We start from the raw sequence: 19,988 nt of genomic DNA, 5'->3' as shown, positions 1-19,988 counted from the left end.
ATGGTTACGAATTTCCCTTACCTTATGCATTCACGATTGCTTTTTTGTATCTTGATAATTTTAATAAAGTATTGTATTCTTTAATTATAATATAAGAAAATTAGAATTTAACAATCCGCAGCAGTAGCTTGTTTCAAAATATATTTATTCATTGTAAGATCAACTTTGTTTTATCACTAATGCATTGTAACAAAAAAAAGATAATAAACACAGCCTCTCAGACTTGCTCAGGCTAGGTACCAATGTTGAAAAAAATATTTAAGAACTTGGTTTCCGTAAGATATTTCACACTTGACGTGAAAAATTACGAGTAACAAATCTATTTTCAGAATTAAGTTCACTATTTACGGCTAATTTTAGACGCTGACAATACTGAAGCTGCCATGTGTCAGTTTGCGTTATCAAACGTCACTGTCAAATGTTATACGCCTGTCCTTTTCTAACAGACGGAAAATGTTAGCACCCGTCTCGCTTCAACATTTGACTAGTGATGTTCCTATTCCATTTTTAAAATCAGTAATTATAAGTTAAGTCTAGTAAATATTTAATTATTATTCATAAAACGTTATAGCTAAAAACTAAAGTGTTAAAATAATTATTATCGGGCCTTATAAATAAGATACCTCGAAAAATACATTATTTGCGTACCTTAAAAATCTGCTGTCGCAACAACTTGTACAAGTGTGCACGTCAAATTGTACTGTTTGATTCAGAGATAATTGCTGAAATTATTGTTGTGTGAAGGGAATGAGCATACTGAAAGTTGAGAAGAAAATAGCTATACTCCAACCTGACCAAAACAAAATAAATGGCAGCATTTAAAAATAAAAATACTTTTCAGGTAGACCTAGCAACCACTTTAAAATAGCCTTTTCGATTAGTTTTGCTTAAAGATTTTTAATTTCGTTCGTTCTTAAAACGAAACAAAAGAGCATTGGATATAAAAATAAATCAAATTTTATATAAAAGTTTTATTATTAATAATTACATAGAGTTAAAATATATCGATTCAAATTTAAATCGATCGACTTACAAACGACCCGCCAACACTCGCACATCACTAAAACGCGCGCTATTCAATTGTTCTATTCCCCATTTTCTTTCATTTGAAATAAATAACGAAGCATGGCCGGCCTCTTTAGTTTGTAAAATAAATAGAAAATATAAAATGGAGGACGAGGAGTTTGTAGGTTGCATCAGTTGCATGAACACGAACGATTTATGCGACCTATTTGCTTTGTACGCGGACAACAAGGAAACTTATGCGAAAATGTTTGAAAACTGTTTCGATATTAAGGTTATATCAAGCCTTTTTTACTAAAATAGTAGATAGATTTTACGTAAAAACTACATACTCTTAGATTTATTTAGACCTTATTTTGTTGTTGTTGGTTTTCATGTAGAAACTACACAATTAAATAAATATTAGAAATTTTTAGGTTTGTATTTTATTAGCATTATTTACGATATTCATGAATTCTCCAATTCGAATTTATAACGCAAGATAAGTAAAACAATTTAAGCTTCGATATACAGGGACTCTATTATTGTGACTTCGTTGTCCAACTTTCCGTCCGCCTGCCTCCAGGCTGTTGACATTTTCACACACGAAGTATGAGTTTGTTGAAAACTGGAATTAAACAAATATTTTAGGGTCAAATATGATACGGAACCCTTCGTGCACGAGTCCGACTTCGGTATTAAAATAAGGGGATAAAACCAAGTTTAGCCGCAAATAGTGAGTTACACTGTTACACCCAGGGGCATAATTCTACTAAGTTAATAATATCAAAATTGAATCGCAATAGCTGTTTTAACCATATCGGGCATTCTTCTACTAATAAAAGACCAATCGTATTCCAATGACATTCGATTGGTTTGCGATTGGTCTGCCGTTTGGTCTATACGGTAGTTTGCTCAACAATCATATTGCAATCGTAAATAATTTGCAGACAATATGATTCATTATTGAACCACAGAAACGGATAAAAACGTTTATTTAAAAGAAAAAATAGCGGAATGCCACATATGCTTCAATCGTAATTGAGTCGGGATTGGATCTCAGTCGGATGTGAATCGTATGTCGCTTGAGTAAAAATAGTACAATTGTGCCCCAGCTGTAACTGGTTAAACCTAGGTGTAGCCGCTTTAGGATAGTACCAATACTATCCTAAACCAATACTATTAGATAGTATAAACAATTTTTTAATCATTTTTATAATACTAGCTTCCGCCCGCGGTTCCGATATATCTGCTTCCCGTAGCCGGATGGTGAGAAAAACTATTCTTTGTCATGTCCCTGCGACCCTGCTCTAAGCTACCTCCCCTTTAAATAGCTTAAAAAACGGTTCAGACATTCAATTCACACGTGATGGCGTGACCAAGGGATATAGGAATTCATTTTTATATACTTACTTATTTAAAAAAAAAAAAGTATAGCCAGTAAGTCTGACACCAGTAGTCTAACCAAGGGGTATTGGATTACCCCGGTAACTGGGTTGAGGAGGTCAGATAGGCAGTCGCTCCTTGTGGCACACTGGTACTCAGCTACATCCGGTTAGACTGGAAGCCGACCCCAACATAGTTGGGAAAAAGGCTCGGAGGATGAAGATGATGAGTATAGATGTAGTTTTTTCATTGTTCTAGATACCGACGAACTTGAAATACATTTGTTCGGAATGTGTCGATCACCTCGAGAAGTCACTTTCCTTCAAGGGGCAGACTACCAAGAGCTTGGCTTTGCTACAAAATGTCAAAGGTATTTTTTTGAAAACTTTATGGAAAACTTACGTACTTAGTTACTGTAAAACTGTTGAAGTATTGTCGTTTTTGAATTACTCTCTCAAAATTAATTTTATTTTGAATTTACCTAGGGATTCATTCGATACTATAACTACGTGAAATAAAGTAAGAAAATATTTTTTATGTGTTGAGGATTTTGTGAAGAAAATAATCTTAGAGAGTACGCGTCATGTTAATATCACACATATAATTGAAGGACTTTAAAATCCGGAGACCGTTCTCAACCTTAGTATCGTGAAAGTCGCCCACACAATCTGGCGCCCTAAGTCCCTAACACATCTCTGGCTCTATAACACTAACACACCCGGCGCCCTATTATCACTAACACATTTGGCGACCTATGTCCCTAACGCAATCTGGCGCCCTATGGCACTAACACAATCTGGCGACCCGTGTCACCGATATTAGGTATACTATGTCTGACAGTTAAGTCGGCCATACACGCTACGGTCTACCGGAAAGGTCCACCTGTGCAGGTATGCCTGCGCAGGTAGACCGGAATGTGTGTGGGAATAGACCTGTGTAGTTTTTTGAACCTGCGCAGGCAACCGGCGCAAGATCGAAAATCGATTCTTTCGAGTGACACCGTACGGTGTACCTGTGCGTGTGTGCGTGTACTCCGGTCGCCTGCGCAGGTCGCGTCAGTTGTTTTCTAGTGTTTCTTTCAAACTGGCGTTTCATCTGGTTCAAATTTCAATTCACTTAATAAATTAACATGACTATATGTTTTTCTTTTCAATAACCAATGCTTACACCACTTTTTTCGCTTCTTTTTCGTATTATTCATCTTCAAAATTAAAGCAAGACCTAGCAATGCCAGCGTGTCATCGTCCACATTCGATGCCATCGCAAAAAGAACTGAAGACCGCTCCGATACACCGGAACGTCCCCATACACGCTACCAATGTTCGGTTGACCTGCGCGGGCATACCTGCACAGATTACCTCTCCGGTAGACCGTAGAGTGTATGGCCGGCATTAGTTATAGTATCAGGCTGCCCGGTAACTGGTTTAAGAGGTCAGATAGGCAACCGCTCCTTGTGGCACACTGGTACTCAGCTGCATCTGGTTAGACTGGAAGCCGACTCCAACATAGTTGGGAAAAGGCTAGGCAGATGATGAGTTAGTATTACTTTCAGATGAAGAATATTTAGATGAATCGATACTGGAAGAGGCGGAATGCGTCACAGGGGAAGATGGTAAGCCGATGGTGATCTTGAAGACTTCAGGCTCTGATGGTGATGATGATGAGATGGATGGTAAGTTTACTAATGTTTATTTGGTATTTTAATAATATAGATCAGTGATATGTACTCTGTTAAAGCTATCATAGTGTGGTTGCTGAAGTGGCTATTTTTCTTAAAGGAATTCTGGCCCATCCCCTAGAATTCTGTTTGTAAGTCTGTTTTAGTATATTCTTCTAGGTACTAAGTAATACCCCTGAATAGAAATCTATGTAAAGTAAATGTTTGTACTGATTTATGTACTTGTCTATGCCTTTCCATACGTACGTATTCTTTTATGCATATATGTATATGCGTACAGCATGATATACATACTGAAAAAGTATTTTCATTATAATTAATTAGTAGCTTCGCCTTGATTTGAATCCAATGGCAAATTTTCTTATAAAAGTCATCTTATACGCCATAGAAGACACTCCTTTAGCTTGGGTTATATTTTCTACCTGGATCAGGCTACAAAGACACTCAATATTCACCATTAACATTCTTCTCCATCTTCTTATGAACAGAAGATTTAGACGACGAACATGCAATCCAAGCTCTTGACGAAACCACCTGCATCTACTGTGACCTTCAACTGGCCACCGTGGAAGACGTCCACGACCACATCAGGACAGTGCACGAGCTGGAGCCGAGGACTGGCCTGCCTCTGCGAGAGTGCACTCTCTGCGGAGTAGCTTTGAGGGACCCTGCTGATCATCATAATAGGTAAGTCTCTCTAGGTTGAAGAGCTCAGAAAGTTGAGGGCTGCGGGATTGTCCGGGTGAGTTATCGCGGCGCTGGTACATAAAGGGCTCCAGAAGGAACATGATTGGTTTTAGCCAGTAAGAGTCTGACACTCCCTCACGCTGCACCCACAGCGGGAGGGGTCATCTGATGATTTCTCATACTTACATTTACACACTGTAGTACGGCTCATTCGCTTTGGTGAAATTAAAGCATTTTATATCTGATCTACTTTCTTTCTACATCTTGCTACTCTGGACAAAAGCAGAGACATAGTTGGATAAGTTATCATTTATAATATCATTTATAATTTATATCATTTATAAGTTACGCTAACTTGCCAGGGAAGCGTAACTTTAAGTAGCCACTTAAAGTTACGCTTCCCTGGCAAGTCTTTGAATATTTATCCTTGCTAACTTAACCATATTATCATCATTCCGTCCTCCTGCTCTTATCCCAACTTTTTTTTTTGTGGTCGGCGCAGCATGTTTTCTCCTTCCATACTCTTCTATCTGCCGTCATCTCACAAGTAACATTCTTTCTTACCATATCGACTTTCACACAACTTGACCTCGGCTGTAATTTTCAAAAATTTGACGAATTTTATTTATTTTTTTAGCATTTTTTCTCTTTTCACACTCGTTTCTCTGCCGTCTCAAGTAACTTTCTTTGAAGCCATATCCTCGACTTTACCGCTTGACTGTAATATGCTACAATTCGACTCCCTTTTCAGATGTCACGGCGTGAAATCCGAATCAGAAGGCAGGAAGTACCCGTGCCATTTCTGCGATAATATCTACGTGAGCAAGAAGGCTTGTTTCACCCATCTACGCATGAAACATGGATGTGAGTTTTGCTAAAATTTTCATATTTAATTCTGAATCTGCAAGCCTCGAGATAAGTTTTTTAAAAAACTATTTAAGACGCAGTTTAACTATAACGGTAACCAAACCATAACCAGCCGTGTACTTGCCGCGCATTGGTCAAAGCAATTTGACAACTGAAAATGGATGGGTGAACATATCATTATAGTTAGGTAAACGGTGGAACTCAACGTAAGAATAGCGGTTTCTCTGGGTTTCCCATGCGTGATCGAGAACTATTTCCCATACCATTTAGGCAGGTAATAAAGGCTATATTTATACGGGTGAGGGGACGCGGGTGAAATCGCTGGAAACAGCTACACTCCATTTGAGTCGGCAGGTAAGCACCCTTGATAGAACTTTTTCCACAAATGCATATTAAACATAATGATGGAATTTAATAAGTAACTGGTATTTTTGTATTTATGATTTTAAGCCCCGTTTTATTTTTGAACTAAGTGCCTTTTCATGGAAAATGTTGTAGTATAAAAGCTCCTACATCTGTGTATTGTTTCAGTAAAACTCTGCAACGAGCAAACTCCGAAATACGTGCCGCGAGAGCGCAAGAAGTGTCACATGTGTAACCGAGACTTCAGTCAGAAACAGATACTCAACAAACATCTGTGGAAGGCGCATGGCTTTGAGGTGAAATTACGGAATATATTTATATTAGCACAAAATCATTATAATACATACTATGTACACTAACTATCACTACATAGCTAGTATAAAACAAGGTTAGCATGTGCCTCGAGAACGCAAGAAGTGTCACATGTGTAACCGAGACTTCAGTCTGAAACAGATACTTAACAAACATCTGTGGAAGGCGCATGGCTTTGAGGTATTAACTGAATATAATACCATCATCGTCAACCCCCGAGTCTTTTCCCAACTATGTTGGGATCAACTTCGAGTCTAACCGGATGTAACTGAGTATCAGTGTGCTACAAGGAGCGACTGCCTATCTGACTTGCTCAACCCAGTTACCAGGGCAACCCAATACCCCTTGGTTATACTGGCGTCACACTTACTGGCTTCTGACTACCCGTAACGACTGCCAAGGATGTTCCTAAAACTCTGCATCGAACAAACTCCGAAATACGTGCCTCGAGAGCGCAAGAAGTGTCACATGTGTAACCGAGACTTCAGTCAGAAACAGATACTCAACAAACATCTGTGGAAGGCGCATGGCTTTGAGGTGAAATTACGGAATATACTTGTATTAGCACTTAGCAAAATCATTATAATACATATTATGTACACTTAGTAAGTTTGTATGTACTTTCTAAGTATGTCTTTTACTCCAATGACTGTGTTTCGGATGGCATGTTAAACTGTAGGTCCCGGCTGTCATTGAACATCCTTGACAGTCGTTACGGGTAGTCTAAAGCCAGTAAGTCTGACAACCAGTCTTACCAAGGTTGCCCTGGTAACTGGGTTGATGAGATCAGATAGGCAGTCGCTCCTTGTGGCACACTGGTACTCAGCTGCATCCGGTTAGACTGGAAGCCGACCCCAACATAGTGGGAAAAAGGGCTCGGACGGTGATGGATGAAATAAGGTTTCTTCTGTAGTAAACAGGCCTGTAATCGTTCGCACCAAATGACTTTGCAATTATGAAGTAAGCCATTTAAGTATATAGATCTTCTTAAGAAGTTATCTTATCAATATGAAGTCATTTGATGCGAACTGTAATTGTGCACTTTTTTGCAAAAAAAAAACACGTGTTGCTGGGGAGTTTGTTGCGCCACTTCTTCCCAGCAATAACACATAGGAACTAATAGGAAGTGGTGAAGGGTGGGCGTTTTGGGGGCTGTCTTTTGTAAATTTTTACGTTCAAAAAGTGCTGATTTGAAAAGAAGTGTGGATGAATGATTTTTTTTTCTTTTAATAAAATTATTAAATAATTAAATATGCTGAATAATGTGTGTAATTATTTTACATACTTTTCTTTTTTTGTAAATTACTTTCGGTTGCTCTTTTAAAGTTGCCCTTATATCTTAACTATCAGGTAGAAAAACGCAAAGCCTTCATCTGTCCACTATGCGACGAGCGCGTGAGCTACGGCTCCAACTTCAGCGCTCACCTGCTGCACGCGCACCGCGTACACGAACAGGTCGAGCAGCTCGAGTTCCATAATATGGACGGTAATATTATATTATACTTATCGGCACGAATCTTGAGCTCTGTCATCTGCGCAGAAGTGATTTATTAGCAAAGAACCAATCCCGTGTGACGGCTATGACGCGATGCACTGCGGGCCAATCACCGCTTCAGCCCGCCCCCGCACCTCACTTCATACCACAAAAGGAACCCAATAAATTACTTCTGCGCAGGTGAAGGTCAGAGCTTAAGATTCGTGCCGATAACTATATTACTTTAAAATTAACATGGCCCTAACAAATACTGAAAATAAAGATAAGATTTTTCGCTGTTTTCTTACACCACTAAGTGTTTTCCAAAGAGCACTTAAAAACCTTTTAGATTGTACTATACCTATTTTGACCCTGAAAAACAACCTTACGATACACATACTCGGCGACCCTACAACACACTTGACGAACCTTTAACAAACTCAGCAACCACACAACACACTCAGCCGCCCCAAATACAACACATTCAGCCGCCCCAAACACAACACGTTCAGCCGCCCCAAACACAACACATTCAGCCGCCCCAAAATCAATTTGGCGCCCCTCCACACACTCTGCAACCCCAAACACAACTCTGCGAACCGCATAACAATGGCGTCCACGGCCGATTTCGGCCACGGCTGTTCTCATTTAAGGAGATCAGCCAGCTGCGCAGGACATATTATAGTGCACGAGCATTTGCTTGGACACAGGTGCACTCACTATTCCTTCACTCTCATAACCCGATGGGACGGCAATCCGACACGACCGAAAAGAGATCAGGCGCAGGACCGACATTTACGTGCTCTCCGATGCACGGGTGTATCAATCACCAACTTCCAGACTACGGGCTGCTTTGTGAAAGTTTAAGAAAACCCACAAAGCGATTTCGGCCCGACCCGGGAATCGAACCCGAGACCTCTGGCACAGCAGCCGCGCTTGCGACAGCTAGATCAACGAGGCAAACACAACATATCAAGCTAGCAACCCACACTATGGTCCACAGATTTCATGATATTCAAGAGTGCGATACAAGAGGAGACTAAGTACCGTTTCAGGAAGACTACGGCGAGCAAGCAGACTATTGAAGGCGTTAGATCTCATTATATGTGCAGCCAGTCCGGCGTTTATGTTTATCAGGTTAGAAAATATATACTAATACTAACTTAATAATGACAAATTAATAATAATGACTTTGTATAGGTTAGTCCTGCTCGGAGGTTAGGTGCCTCGTGGTAAGTGGTGAGTGGGCCGGTGATGCTGGACCCACAGGGAGCGCGTGATCTGCGTTTAAAGTCCGCCGAGGTATCCTCACCCTTCTCAGCCGCTCATGTCCCTGTTGCCCTCTTGTTGCTTTTCAGTGACTGATTCCCGGGGGCCCAGTTAGTGAGTTGGCGAGTCTCCACCTGCCATTTTAACATGTATTTAATACATTGTCATCGGCAGGTGCCATAGTTCCCGTAGTTTCCCCATTCCTAGTCCATTAGCATCCCATCACAATAGCCCAAGTAGTTTTCATCCATAGTTAGCAATAGTTTAGCACAGAACCGGGGATTGTCCTTGGGTACATTTCTATAGTGTATACAGGGATAATCGTCGGTTTTGTGTCAACATTTCATTAAAGTTGTCTCAAAAGGGCTTCAGCGTGTTGGCTTCGGCCCCACGTTCGCCTCCCAAAAATCCGGGACTCTATAGTCCCGAGGTCTGGAAATGACTTTGTATTAATAATGACAAATTAATAATAATGACTTTGTATTAATAATGACAAATTAATAATAATGACTTTGTATTAATAATGACAAATTAATAATAATGACTTTGTATTAATAATGACAAATTAATAATGATGACTTTGTATTAATAATGACAAATTAATAATAATGACTTTGTATTAATAATGACAAATTAATAATAATGACTTTGTATGCCCCGCAGGGCATCTGAGGCGGATGACGGGGAGTAGCGACCCCGCGGGGCTATATATCCGAGTGCTCCAGGGAGAGTATACTGTCCCCCATCTCCGGCCTGCCGGAGTGAAGCATGACGGGGGATAGGTCTCCCGCCTCTTGGCTTGCCTTCATCGGCCGGTCAGAGTGGAGTCGCTAGAGCAAGGTTAGTCCTGCTCGGAGGGTAGGTGCCTCGTGGTAAGTGGCGAGTGGGCCGGTGATGCTGGACCCACAGGGAGCGCGTGATCTGCGTTTAAAGTCCGCCGAGGTATCCTCACCCTTCTCAGCCGCTCATGTCCCTGTTGCCCTCTTGTTGCTTTTCAGTGACTGATTCCCGGGGGCCCAGTAAGTGAGTTGGCGAGTCTCCACCTGCCATTTTAACATGTATTTAATACATTGTCATCGGCAGGTGCCATAGTTCCCGTAGTTTCCCCATTCCTAGTCCATTAGCATCCCATCACAATAGCCTAAGTAGTTTTCATCCATAGTTAGCAATAGTTTAGCACAGAACCGGGGATTGTCCTTGGGTACATTTCTATAGTTTATACAGGGATAATCGTCGGTTTTGTGTCACCATTTCATTAAAGTTGTCTCAAAAGGGCTTCAGCGTGTTGGCTTCGGCCCCACGTTCGCCTCCCAAAAATCCGGGACTCTATAGTCCCGAGGTCTGGAAAATGACTTTGTATTAATAATGACAAATTAATAATAATGACTTTGTATTAATAATGACAAATTAATAATGATGACTTTGTATTAATAATGGCAAATTAATAATAATGACTTTGTATTAATAATGACAAATTAATAATAATGACTTTAAATAAAACTAAACGCACGCTGTCACGCAACATTAATCATCTCCCATTATATGTAAAAAATATTAAATATAACTAAACTGGACGATTTTGGATAACATTTCATGGTTAATTATAAAGAAAAATCTATCATTTGTAAAAATAAACTACTACATTTATCTACTAGAATGAAGAATTATGAGAAAAAGGGCCCGAAAAAAAATGTGTCAAAATGTGACAACTGTCAACAACAACAATAACAATATTATGAACAAATAAAATGGAAATTAATGGAAAGAGATGATTACACGAGCAGCGTCTAGACGAAATGTACGCCCACCACCCCCGGAATCGTCGCTCAGCTCCGCCTCGCCGCCGCCGGACCCCGGACCACCAGTGATACCGGCGGCTGCAGCTGCGTCGAGCTCGAGTGACGAGTACTTCTCTCCGCCAACGTCGCCACCACCTGTGCGTCGGCAGGGGAGACGCCGGCCACCGACGGGCTTGGGATCGGGGGACCAACAGGTCCCTAGCAGGGTCCCCGCTACCGGTGGTTGTGTGCAGCGCATGAGATGGACTCAGAAAATGAACGAGAACGTCATGCGCGCATACTACGGGTCCACAGAGGGAGGAACTAACCTCACTGCGTACCGTGATAGGATGCTGTCTCTGTTTCAGGTACTAGAGCCAGCCGTCAACGTCTCCGCCCAACGACTGTCGGATCAGGTGCGGGTTATCCAGCGCAATCACAGACTGGACGACGCCGCACTTGATCGGCTGCGCTTAGAGATGCTGGGCAGCCCTATGGTCACCACCTCGTCACAGGCCGCGGTACCACCGCCACCTCCAGGCGAAATCACGCCGCGGTCCGATTTTGTTGAACGGGATGAGGATGATAGGGTTGAAACGGTAAGTACCCAGTGCAATGAACAGGTGAGGAGTGCTCTGGAGGATGCGATTCTGGAGTTTAGATACTCACCCGTCGAAAGCCGACCACGACTACCACGCTTGCCTATGCACAGACAAAATAGGGCGCTGGTGTGTGCTCTGGATTCGCTGTTGGAAAAATATTTTGAAAACAGCGAAGACCTCCTTGATACACACTCAATTATGTATTGCGCGGCTGTTGCTGCATGTCGTGTGGCTAATGTCAAATTCCCTGACAAGGATAGAGCCACACGACCAAAGTTAGCGGTACCAGCCTGGCAATGCAGGATTGAGCGTCGTATCGAGGGGGCCAGAGTACTCATTGGCAAACTATATTGCTTCAGGGAGGGTAATACCCGACCACGGGTGATGCGCTTTGTGAGGCGTGCATTTGTGGGGACTGGACTCAGTCCTCATGAATATATGTTACGTGTCACAGAGCGCATCGACTTCCTGAGGCAAAAAGTCTGTGCATGGGCGAGCCGTATTCGAAGGTATAAACGACGGGTAGAACGTTACACCCAGAATCGTATGTTCCAGAGTGACCAAAGGTGGGTATATAGAACTTGGGAGCAACCTGAGCAATGCGTGATGGACGGGAGCCGACCGGATGATGATGCCACAAACATGTTTTGGCGCAACCTCTGGTCGACGCTCGTCTGTCACGAGGAGGGTGACTGGACACGTGATGTTGAGCGAGAGTGTGAAAAAATACCAGAAATGGAAGAGGTTAATATTACCTCCTCCGACGTAGCCTATGCAGTCCGTCCGATGCAGAATTGGAAATCACCAGGGCCGGACGGACTGCACAATTTCTGGTTAAAGTGGCTGCAAAGTTCGCACCCCTGTTTAGCATCACAGTTTCAGTCATCCTTAGAAGCCGGGTCGCTCCCACAGTTTCTAACAACAGGGATTACCCACCTGCTCCATAAATCAGGTAGTACCGCGGAACCCAAAAATTATAGACCGATCACTTGTTTACCGACGGTCTATAAACTTCTTACATCTATTTTGAGATTAAAAATAAATCAACATATTGAAAAATATTCAATTATGTCAACTTCTCAAAATGGATGTAAGAAGGGGTCCCGTGCTACTAAGGAGCTGCTCCTCACTGATATGGTCATCAGCCAACAGGTTCGGCGATCCCGAAAGAATTTGTCGACATGTTGGATAGACTATAAGAAGGCCTACGACTCGGTCCCCCATACATGGCTTAAGAGGGTATTGGAGTTGTATAAAATAAACTCAACTCTACGCGCCTTTCTTGCGTCATGTATGGAGCAATGGAGAACGGTTCTTCACTATCCAGGATGTCGAGAAATTGAAGGGACCGGCGATCCTATTAAGATCGAGCGGGGAATTTTCCAGGGTGACAGTTTGAGTCCACTTTGGTTTTGCCTGGCCTTGAACCCTCTGAGCACATTGCTAGAGGGCTCGGGGTTGGGCTATCCTTTGCGGAGAGGGGGTCAGGTTATATCCCATTTGCTTTACATGGACGATCTGAAACTGTTTGCCACCACAGAATTGCAGCTGATGAAGCTACTGAAGGTCACTGAAACTTTCAGTAGTTGCATCAGGATGGAATTTGGTGTGGACAAATGTGCAGTCATGCATGTAAAGCGAGGGGGAATTGTGGAATCTGAGGGAGTACAACTCTCAGATTCTATAAACCTGAGATCACTCTCCGCAAACGATACATGTAAATACTTGGGTATGGCGGAGGGGTTAGGCATCAATGTGGCTGTCATGAAACAGTCATTACGGGAGCGTTTCTTTGGCCGCCTGAATAAGGTCCTGAAAAGTTCCTTATCGGGAGGCAACAAGGTTCGCGCCTTTAATGGTTGGGTCATGCCAGTCCTGATGTACTCTTTCGGCATACTCAAATGGACTCAAACTGAATTGAACGCCCTGGATAGGAAAGTCCGCACACTGCTGACCGCAGAACGAATGCATCACCCACGATCGTCAGTGATGAGACTGTACATCCCACGGAAATGTGGAGGCCGAGGCTTTTTAAATGCAAAGACGCTCCACAACCGCGAGGTGTGCAGTCTCAGAGAATATTTTCTCAAAAGCGACGTGGGTATGCACCGTGATATGGTGGCAGTGGACAGAGGACTCACCCCGCTGTCGTTGGCAAATGAGAACTGGCGCAAACCTGTCGTACTAACTACCCACGATCGCAGGGAGGTATGGCAGAGCAAACAGCTACACGGACGCTTCTTCGGGGCTCTTCATGGCCCCGATGTAGACTTCAAAGCGTCCGTATCTTGGCTACGCTTCGGTGACTTGTTTGGAGAAACCGAAGGGTTTGTATGTGCAATTATGGACGAAGTTATCCTTACGAATAACTACCGGAGATATATCGTGAAAGACGGGACGGTTGACATATGTCGGGCATGTCACCATCCGGGTGAGTCTATCAGACATATTATATCTGGTTGTTCTCGTTTGGCTAATGGTGAATATTTGCACAGACATAACCAAGTGGCCAAGATCATCCACCAGCAGCTTGCTCTGCAATACCACCTTGTAGACCTTGAGGTACCGTACTACAAGTATGCGCCCGACCCAGTTCTCGAAAAGGACCATATCACGTTGTACTGGGATCGATCTATCATCACTGACAGGACTATTGTAGCCAATAAGCCTGATATTGTGGTGATAGATCGATTAGCGTGCCGCGCGATGATAGTCGATGTCGCCGTTCCGCATGACGAGAACCTTGTGAAAGCTGAGAAAGAGAAACAAATAAAGTATCTCGACTTAGCGCACGAGGTTGTCGCCATGTGGAGTGTCGACACGGCTGTTGTTGTGCCGATTGTCGTTACGGCCAATGGTTTAATAGCCAAGAGCCTCGACGAACACCTCAGGAGGCTCTCGTTGGGCGGCTGGATCAAGGGACTGATTCAGAAGGCAGTACTCCTTGATACGGCACGTATTGTGAGGAGGTTTCTGTCTCTGGGACCCTAACCACCGGTACCTTGGACCCTGTGCCCGATATCGGTGGCAACCTATTTTTTATATTTTTAAATGTTTTATATTTTTATATTTAATATTTAAAAATGTAAATTATATGTTCTAAATAAATAAATGACCTAATGACTTTGTATTAATAATGACAAATTAATAATAATGACTTTGTATTAATAATGACAAATTAATAATAATAACTTTGTATTAATAATGACAAATTAATTATGTCAAATTAATAATAATGACTTTGTATTAATAATGACAAATTAATAATAATGACTTTGTATTAATAATGACAAATTAATAATAATGACTTTGTATTAATAATGACAAATTAAGAATGATGACATAAAATGTATGTATTTGTACACTTCAATGCAAGACATACCTCCCCACTCAGAGACAATTAATGGTTACTTAAGCCATTCCTTAGTGAAGGATTTGTACGACATTCCGTCACTAAGGAGTGACTTAAGTAATCATTAAATTTCTCTGAGTGGGGAGGATAGATGGGCTAATAATATAATATGTAGGTACTTCGAACCACCTTCTTAATGTGTTGGTGATGTTTACAAATCAAGATTTCATTTTTATATTCTTCATTTTTCATTTTCAACTTTTCCGTAAATTCTAGATTTCACCCGTTTCCCATGGGAAGTACTGCAAATACGAGTAGAGATAAATAGAATTTTAGGTTCTTTCTTCCCACGGGTTTAAGCTATATCCCCACTAAAAAAACAGCTATATCAATTCAGCCTTTCTTTTATTATAAGTACGTAGAAAAACTAACGCGACTTTATTTTATTTGTGACTAACCGTTTTCCCGTGGTTTAACCCTCGTCCCGTGGGCGCTACTGCCCGCACCGGGATAAAATATAGCCTATGTTACTCGCAGATAATATAGCTTTCTAATGGTGAAAGAATATTTAAAATCGGTCCAGTAGTTTTTGAGTTTATCCATTACAACCAAACAAACAAAGTTTTCCTCTTTATAATATAGTTTTTAGTATAGACTAGCCGTTTTCCCGCGGTTCTACCTGCGTCCCGCGGAAATTTCTTCCTATACCGGAATAAATAATGGAGAATGGAGCTGCATAATGTAGCTGCCTAAGGGTGCGTCCACATCTGGCGAATGCGCCGCGAATGCGCAGCACGCGAGCCGATCGCGAGCTGTCCGCGAGCTGCGCGCGTGCAGTCACTGCAATAGTTCGGTGCGTCTCTTTAGCGCAACTCACGCAAGGCTCGTATAGAGCGCGCGAGCGGCGCGCGATCTGCGCGCAATCAGTTCTCGCCCTTACAGTTCCGTATACTGGCTCAGTACTATCGAAGATGTCAGACGTTAGATGTCGACAGTACGGCGCTTAGGCCGCGCGCGAGCTGCGCGCGGGCGGTGCAGAAGCGGCGCACGAACAAAAATGCACGCGCGCAGCTCGCGGGCAGCGAGCAAACGGCTCGCGAGCTGCACATTCGCGGCACATTCGCCAGATGTGGACGCACCCTAACAGTGAAATATTATTTAACCGGCTCAGTATTTTCGGTACAAAGAAAGAAGCAAAAATTTCAATTTTATATTGGTATTAGGTACCGAAGACTTTTGATTTGGCTGTCTGTCGTCAACGACTTATTTCTTTCACTAGCTTCCGCCCGCGGCTTCGCCCGCGTCGAGTTCGGTTATATTGCATTTCAAAGAGAATTCTTCAAAAGTCCGGGATAAAAACTATCCTATGTTCTTTCTCACGGTCAACTCTATAGTTCAGTGGTTTAAACGTGAAAGCGTAACAGACAGACAGAGTTACTTTCGCATTTATAATATTAGTAGGGATAAAGGTTTTACATAGCTGTAAGTCTTCGATAGTATATTAAAACAGTAATATTCATTGCTTTCCAGGGCAAAGGCAAACGCCCAGCGCCCGAGCGTCAAATCTACAAGACTGGCAAAGCGTGCCCCGCGCATATGATAGTCACAGAAACTATGGACCGAGTTCTCGTCACCTTCTATAAAACTCATGTCGGACATGGACGTAAGTCATTATTATTTTCCTAGCCACTTTTACCCGACTTCCATCATCATCTCCCGAGCTTTTTTCCCAACTATGTTGGGTTCGGCTTCCAGTCTAACCGGATGCAGCTGAGTAGGTACTAGTGTTTTACAAGCGACTGCCTATGTGACCTCCTCAACCTAGTTACCCGAGCAAGCCTTAAGTCAATATACTCTTCAGGGTCCTGCCAGTTTCACCGCCGAACGATCGGTCCATGGATGGGTGACCATATTGGCACGACAAGTACCTCAATGCTTCGGAAGGCACGTGAAATTGGTGGGTCCCGGCTGTCATTTGAACATCTTTGGCAGTCGTTACAGGTAGTCAGAAGTGAAAGGGATATTGGGTTGCCCGGGTAACTGGGTTGAGGAGGTCAGATAGGTAGTCGCTCCTTGTGACACACTCATACCCAACATATTTGGGAAAAGGCTAGTCTTTGAAAACCACATAATTCTCTCAATTTCAGCTTGTCCATATTTTGAGCCGAGAGAATCTAAGAAAATCAAAACTGAATCGCACACCACGACTTCAATAGTCATTGACGAAGCTTTGAATTCTGAATTGGAACCGAAAGCCGAAGGTATTCCATCATCAGCATGATCATGTCTTCTTCTTCAGCAAAACACATAGGAAGTGGTAAAGGGCGGGCGTTTAGGGGGTTGTCTTTAGTTAACTTAACTTTCAAAAAGTGCAGATTTTCAGCCTACTTTAGATAAATGTCTTGTCTCTCATTAACTAACGTTAACTGTAAACTTACCGTTATGTAACATTGAGTTAACTTTATAGTAAGTAGGAACTCATAAGACATACCCTGTTAATTTAACGTTAATTAACATTAAATTCCCTTTATTTATTATTGCGTATGTCATTAACTCTTGTTAATTAACGCTCTTATAATTTAACGTGAATTAACGTTAAACATGTCATTAATTATCGTTAACCCTAAACATATCATTAATTAACATTAACTTCCATTAACACCATTCCATTAACCGGTGGGTGCATAGAACGTAAACATGCGGCGCGGAGCGTGCCTCGATGTATCGGGTGCAAGTTTCGCGTCAGCAGTTTTGTCGCCATCGCCGCTGTCACCGCCGAATGCTGAGTCGGCACAGTGCGCGCCTCGTGCGCCCCGCTGCCCCGCTCCCGTCCCTGCGGCTCCTCCGCGAGCCGCCGCGACACCGCTCGATCAGCTGCTCGTTTCTGCAGCGTCGACGGAACATCAAAATGTACGTCGAGACTACGCTAGCGTCACCGGTAGCAAAATTGACGAAGAAGCCCGTGCCCGTAAAGGGACCGAATCGGGCTGACGATGAGGGGTTCGTTACGGTGCAAAGGAGGAAACGCCGTCAGCGAACCAACAAGAATCGCTGCGGCACGGCCCCTATTGAGCCTAACATCAAAATTCGTGCCACCAAGCCGAACACCCCGGTGTACATCTCCCGCCTACACTACACCACTAAGGCGGAGGACATCGAGGAGTACGTGCGCCAGAAGTTGAAGTACGCCCCGAGAGTGCAGCTGCTGGAGTCGCGCCATAATGCCAATTTCAAGGCGTTTGTGGTGCGAGTGCCGACATGTTTCCTGCACCTCGTGTTGGACGAGAACTTCTGGCCACAGGACGTGGTGTTCCGTCGCTTCCGCGGACAAGTGCCACAGAACCGCACAGAGTGACAGTGCATAGTGAAGTGATACTAACATAGTTTTAAGTTGTATATACTAACAATTTTGTATAATCTAATATGTATGTTAGTCATTAAGGTATATATCTATGGGCCAATGCAGCCTGAAAATAAAGGTATTTGATTTGATTTAACAGTAGGTGACGTAGCCGACGAGTCGGCATGGATGTGCGATGCTTGCGGCATGGCGTTCTGTGATGCCGACAAGTTCTGTCTCGTTAACACTTAACATTCATCATCATCTCAGCCATAGGACGTCCACTGCTGAACATAGGCCTCCCCCTTAGATCTCCACAGATACCTGTTGGAGGCGACCTGCATCCAGCGTCGACGATGACCTTTATAAGGTCGTCTGTCCACGTTGTTGGTAGACAGACATTAATTAACATTAAATGTTAACATTAATTTAACATTAACTGTCATTAACAGTAGGTGATGTAGCCGAGGAGTCGGCGTGGATGTGCGATGCGTGTGGCATGGCGTTCTGTGATGCTGACAAGTTTAGAGACCATGTCGCCACACATGGCTTAGAGCTGTTTCCTTGCCAGTACTGTGATGATGTAAGTATACCATCCTTATTTTTATTATAAGGACAGTGGCCCGGGTAACTGGGTTGAGGAGGTCAGATAGGGCAGTCGCTCCTTGTAAAGCACTGGTACTCAGCTACATCCGTTTAGACTGAAAGCCCATCTCAACGTAATTGAAAAGGACAGACGGTTGATGAGACATTATACTCTAAAGCCCGACAAAGGAAGTTCCCACAAGATGCGGGTGATACCGCTGCTGGAAGTTAGCCTACTATATAGACACAAATATTAGGAGTTTTTAGTTTGTTTTTTTTTTTTTGTATCATAAAGGATTCAATTTGAAGTATTCTTTTACTATTATGCCATATTTTATCCGGGTACGAAACGCGGGAAAAACCAAGGACAACAGCAGGTATTTATTATATTGGAAAATGGCTATGCAGCTCATGAAATTGACGATGTAATTTTTTTCAGGATTTCCAAAATCTCGACGCTTGGACCCGACACGTTCGTTTGGAACATAACATGGGCAGCCTGTTTTAATGTTAACTTTTATAATATAATTACGGTTAACGAGAAATTTACCAAATATTTACCTTAAGACAATGTTTAGTTTACCAACTACAGAAGAAAATTAATTTAGTTTTTCAAACTTGTGAAATGAAGTGTCCGATTTTGTATGACTTTGTTCAATAAAATTATCATCAATTTATTTATTTTTCTTTGAATCCTACCTTTTAACATTTTAATAAAAAAACTATGCTATTAAACTTATCTATATACAACATGTAACTTAATTAACGCACATCCTGAAATTAGTTTGTTCAGAATCGTTTACTGAATCGATTTATATCATTTTTAATATAGGTAATTTTTTATCCCAAAAATAATTAAAACTACGGAAATTATTGTCATATTAACCCTGTACAGTCAAAACAAATTCAAATAGACCGTAACTCAAAGTAATAAGACTTCGTGTATTGTCGACTTTTTCCGTAGTTTCGTTATGTTGTGTCGAGTCGAGCGGCGCGCGGCGCGATATTTGCGTGCGTAGTAGTATGACCAAAAAGTTCTCCGAGAATTGGTATAACTAATTTAGTAAATAACTGCATATACATGTTAAATTAAAAATTCAGTGTGTGTATAATGATTATAACATAATATTCTAATTAGGGTGTTTGAGGGTGTGCGTTAATTACGTTGCATGTTGTATACAACTTAAAAATAATAATAATTACAAAATCGCATCAAAAAATTTCTCCTCATCGCTGCCCGGGAGTGGTAACCAAGAGGCTGGCAGCATTGCCACATTGGATGGCAATGCTTAA

General features: G+C 42.3%; 1 protein-coding gene across 1 annotated transcript; it reads left to right on the top strand.

Annotated features, from left to right (window-relative positions):
• Positions 1-1,168: 1,168 nt before the first annotated feature.
• LOC124643903 (zinc finger protein 260-like) lies at positions 1,169-19,372 on the top strand. Its single transcript, XM_047183029.1, has 12 exons — positions 1,169-1,186; positions 2,647-2,758; positions 3,941-4,060; positions 4,555-4,753; positions 5,505-5,617; positions 6,152-6,279; positions 7,646-7,781; positions 8,773-8,906; positions 16,301-16,433; positions 16,918-17,031; positions 18,563-18,693; positions 19,135-19,372. Exons 1-12 carry the CDS (start codon positions 1,169-1,171, stop codon positions 19,201-19,203), a joined length of 1,407 nt encoding a protein of 468 aa, XP_047038985.1. The 3' UTR covers positions 19,204-19,372.
• Positions 19,373-19,988: the final 616 nt, after the last annotated feature.

This window comes from Helicoverpa zea, chromosome 29 (genome assembly GCF_022581195.2).
Source record: "Helicoverpa zea isolate HzStark_Cry1AcR chromosome 29, ilHelZeax1.1, whole genome shotgun sequence".
NCBI lineage: Eukaryota > Metazoa > Arthropoda > Insecta > Lepidoptera > Noctuidae > Helicoverpa > Helicoverpa zea.
Note: the sequence above shows the minus strand (reverse complement) of the source record. Positions and strands in the feature narration are given on the sequence as shown.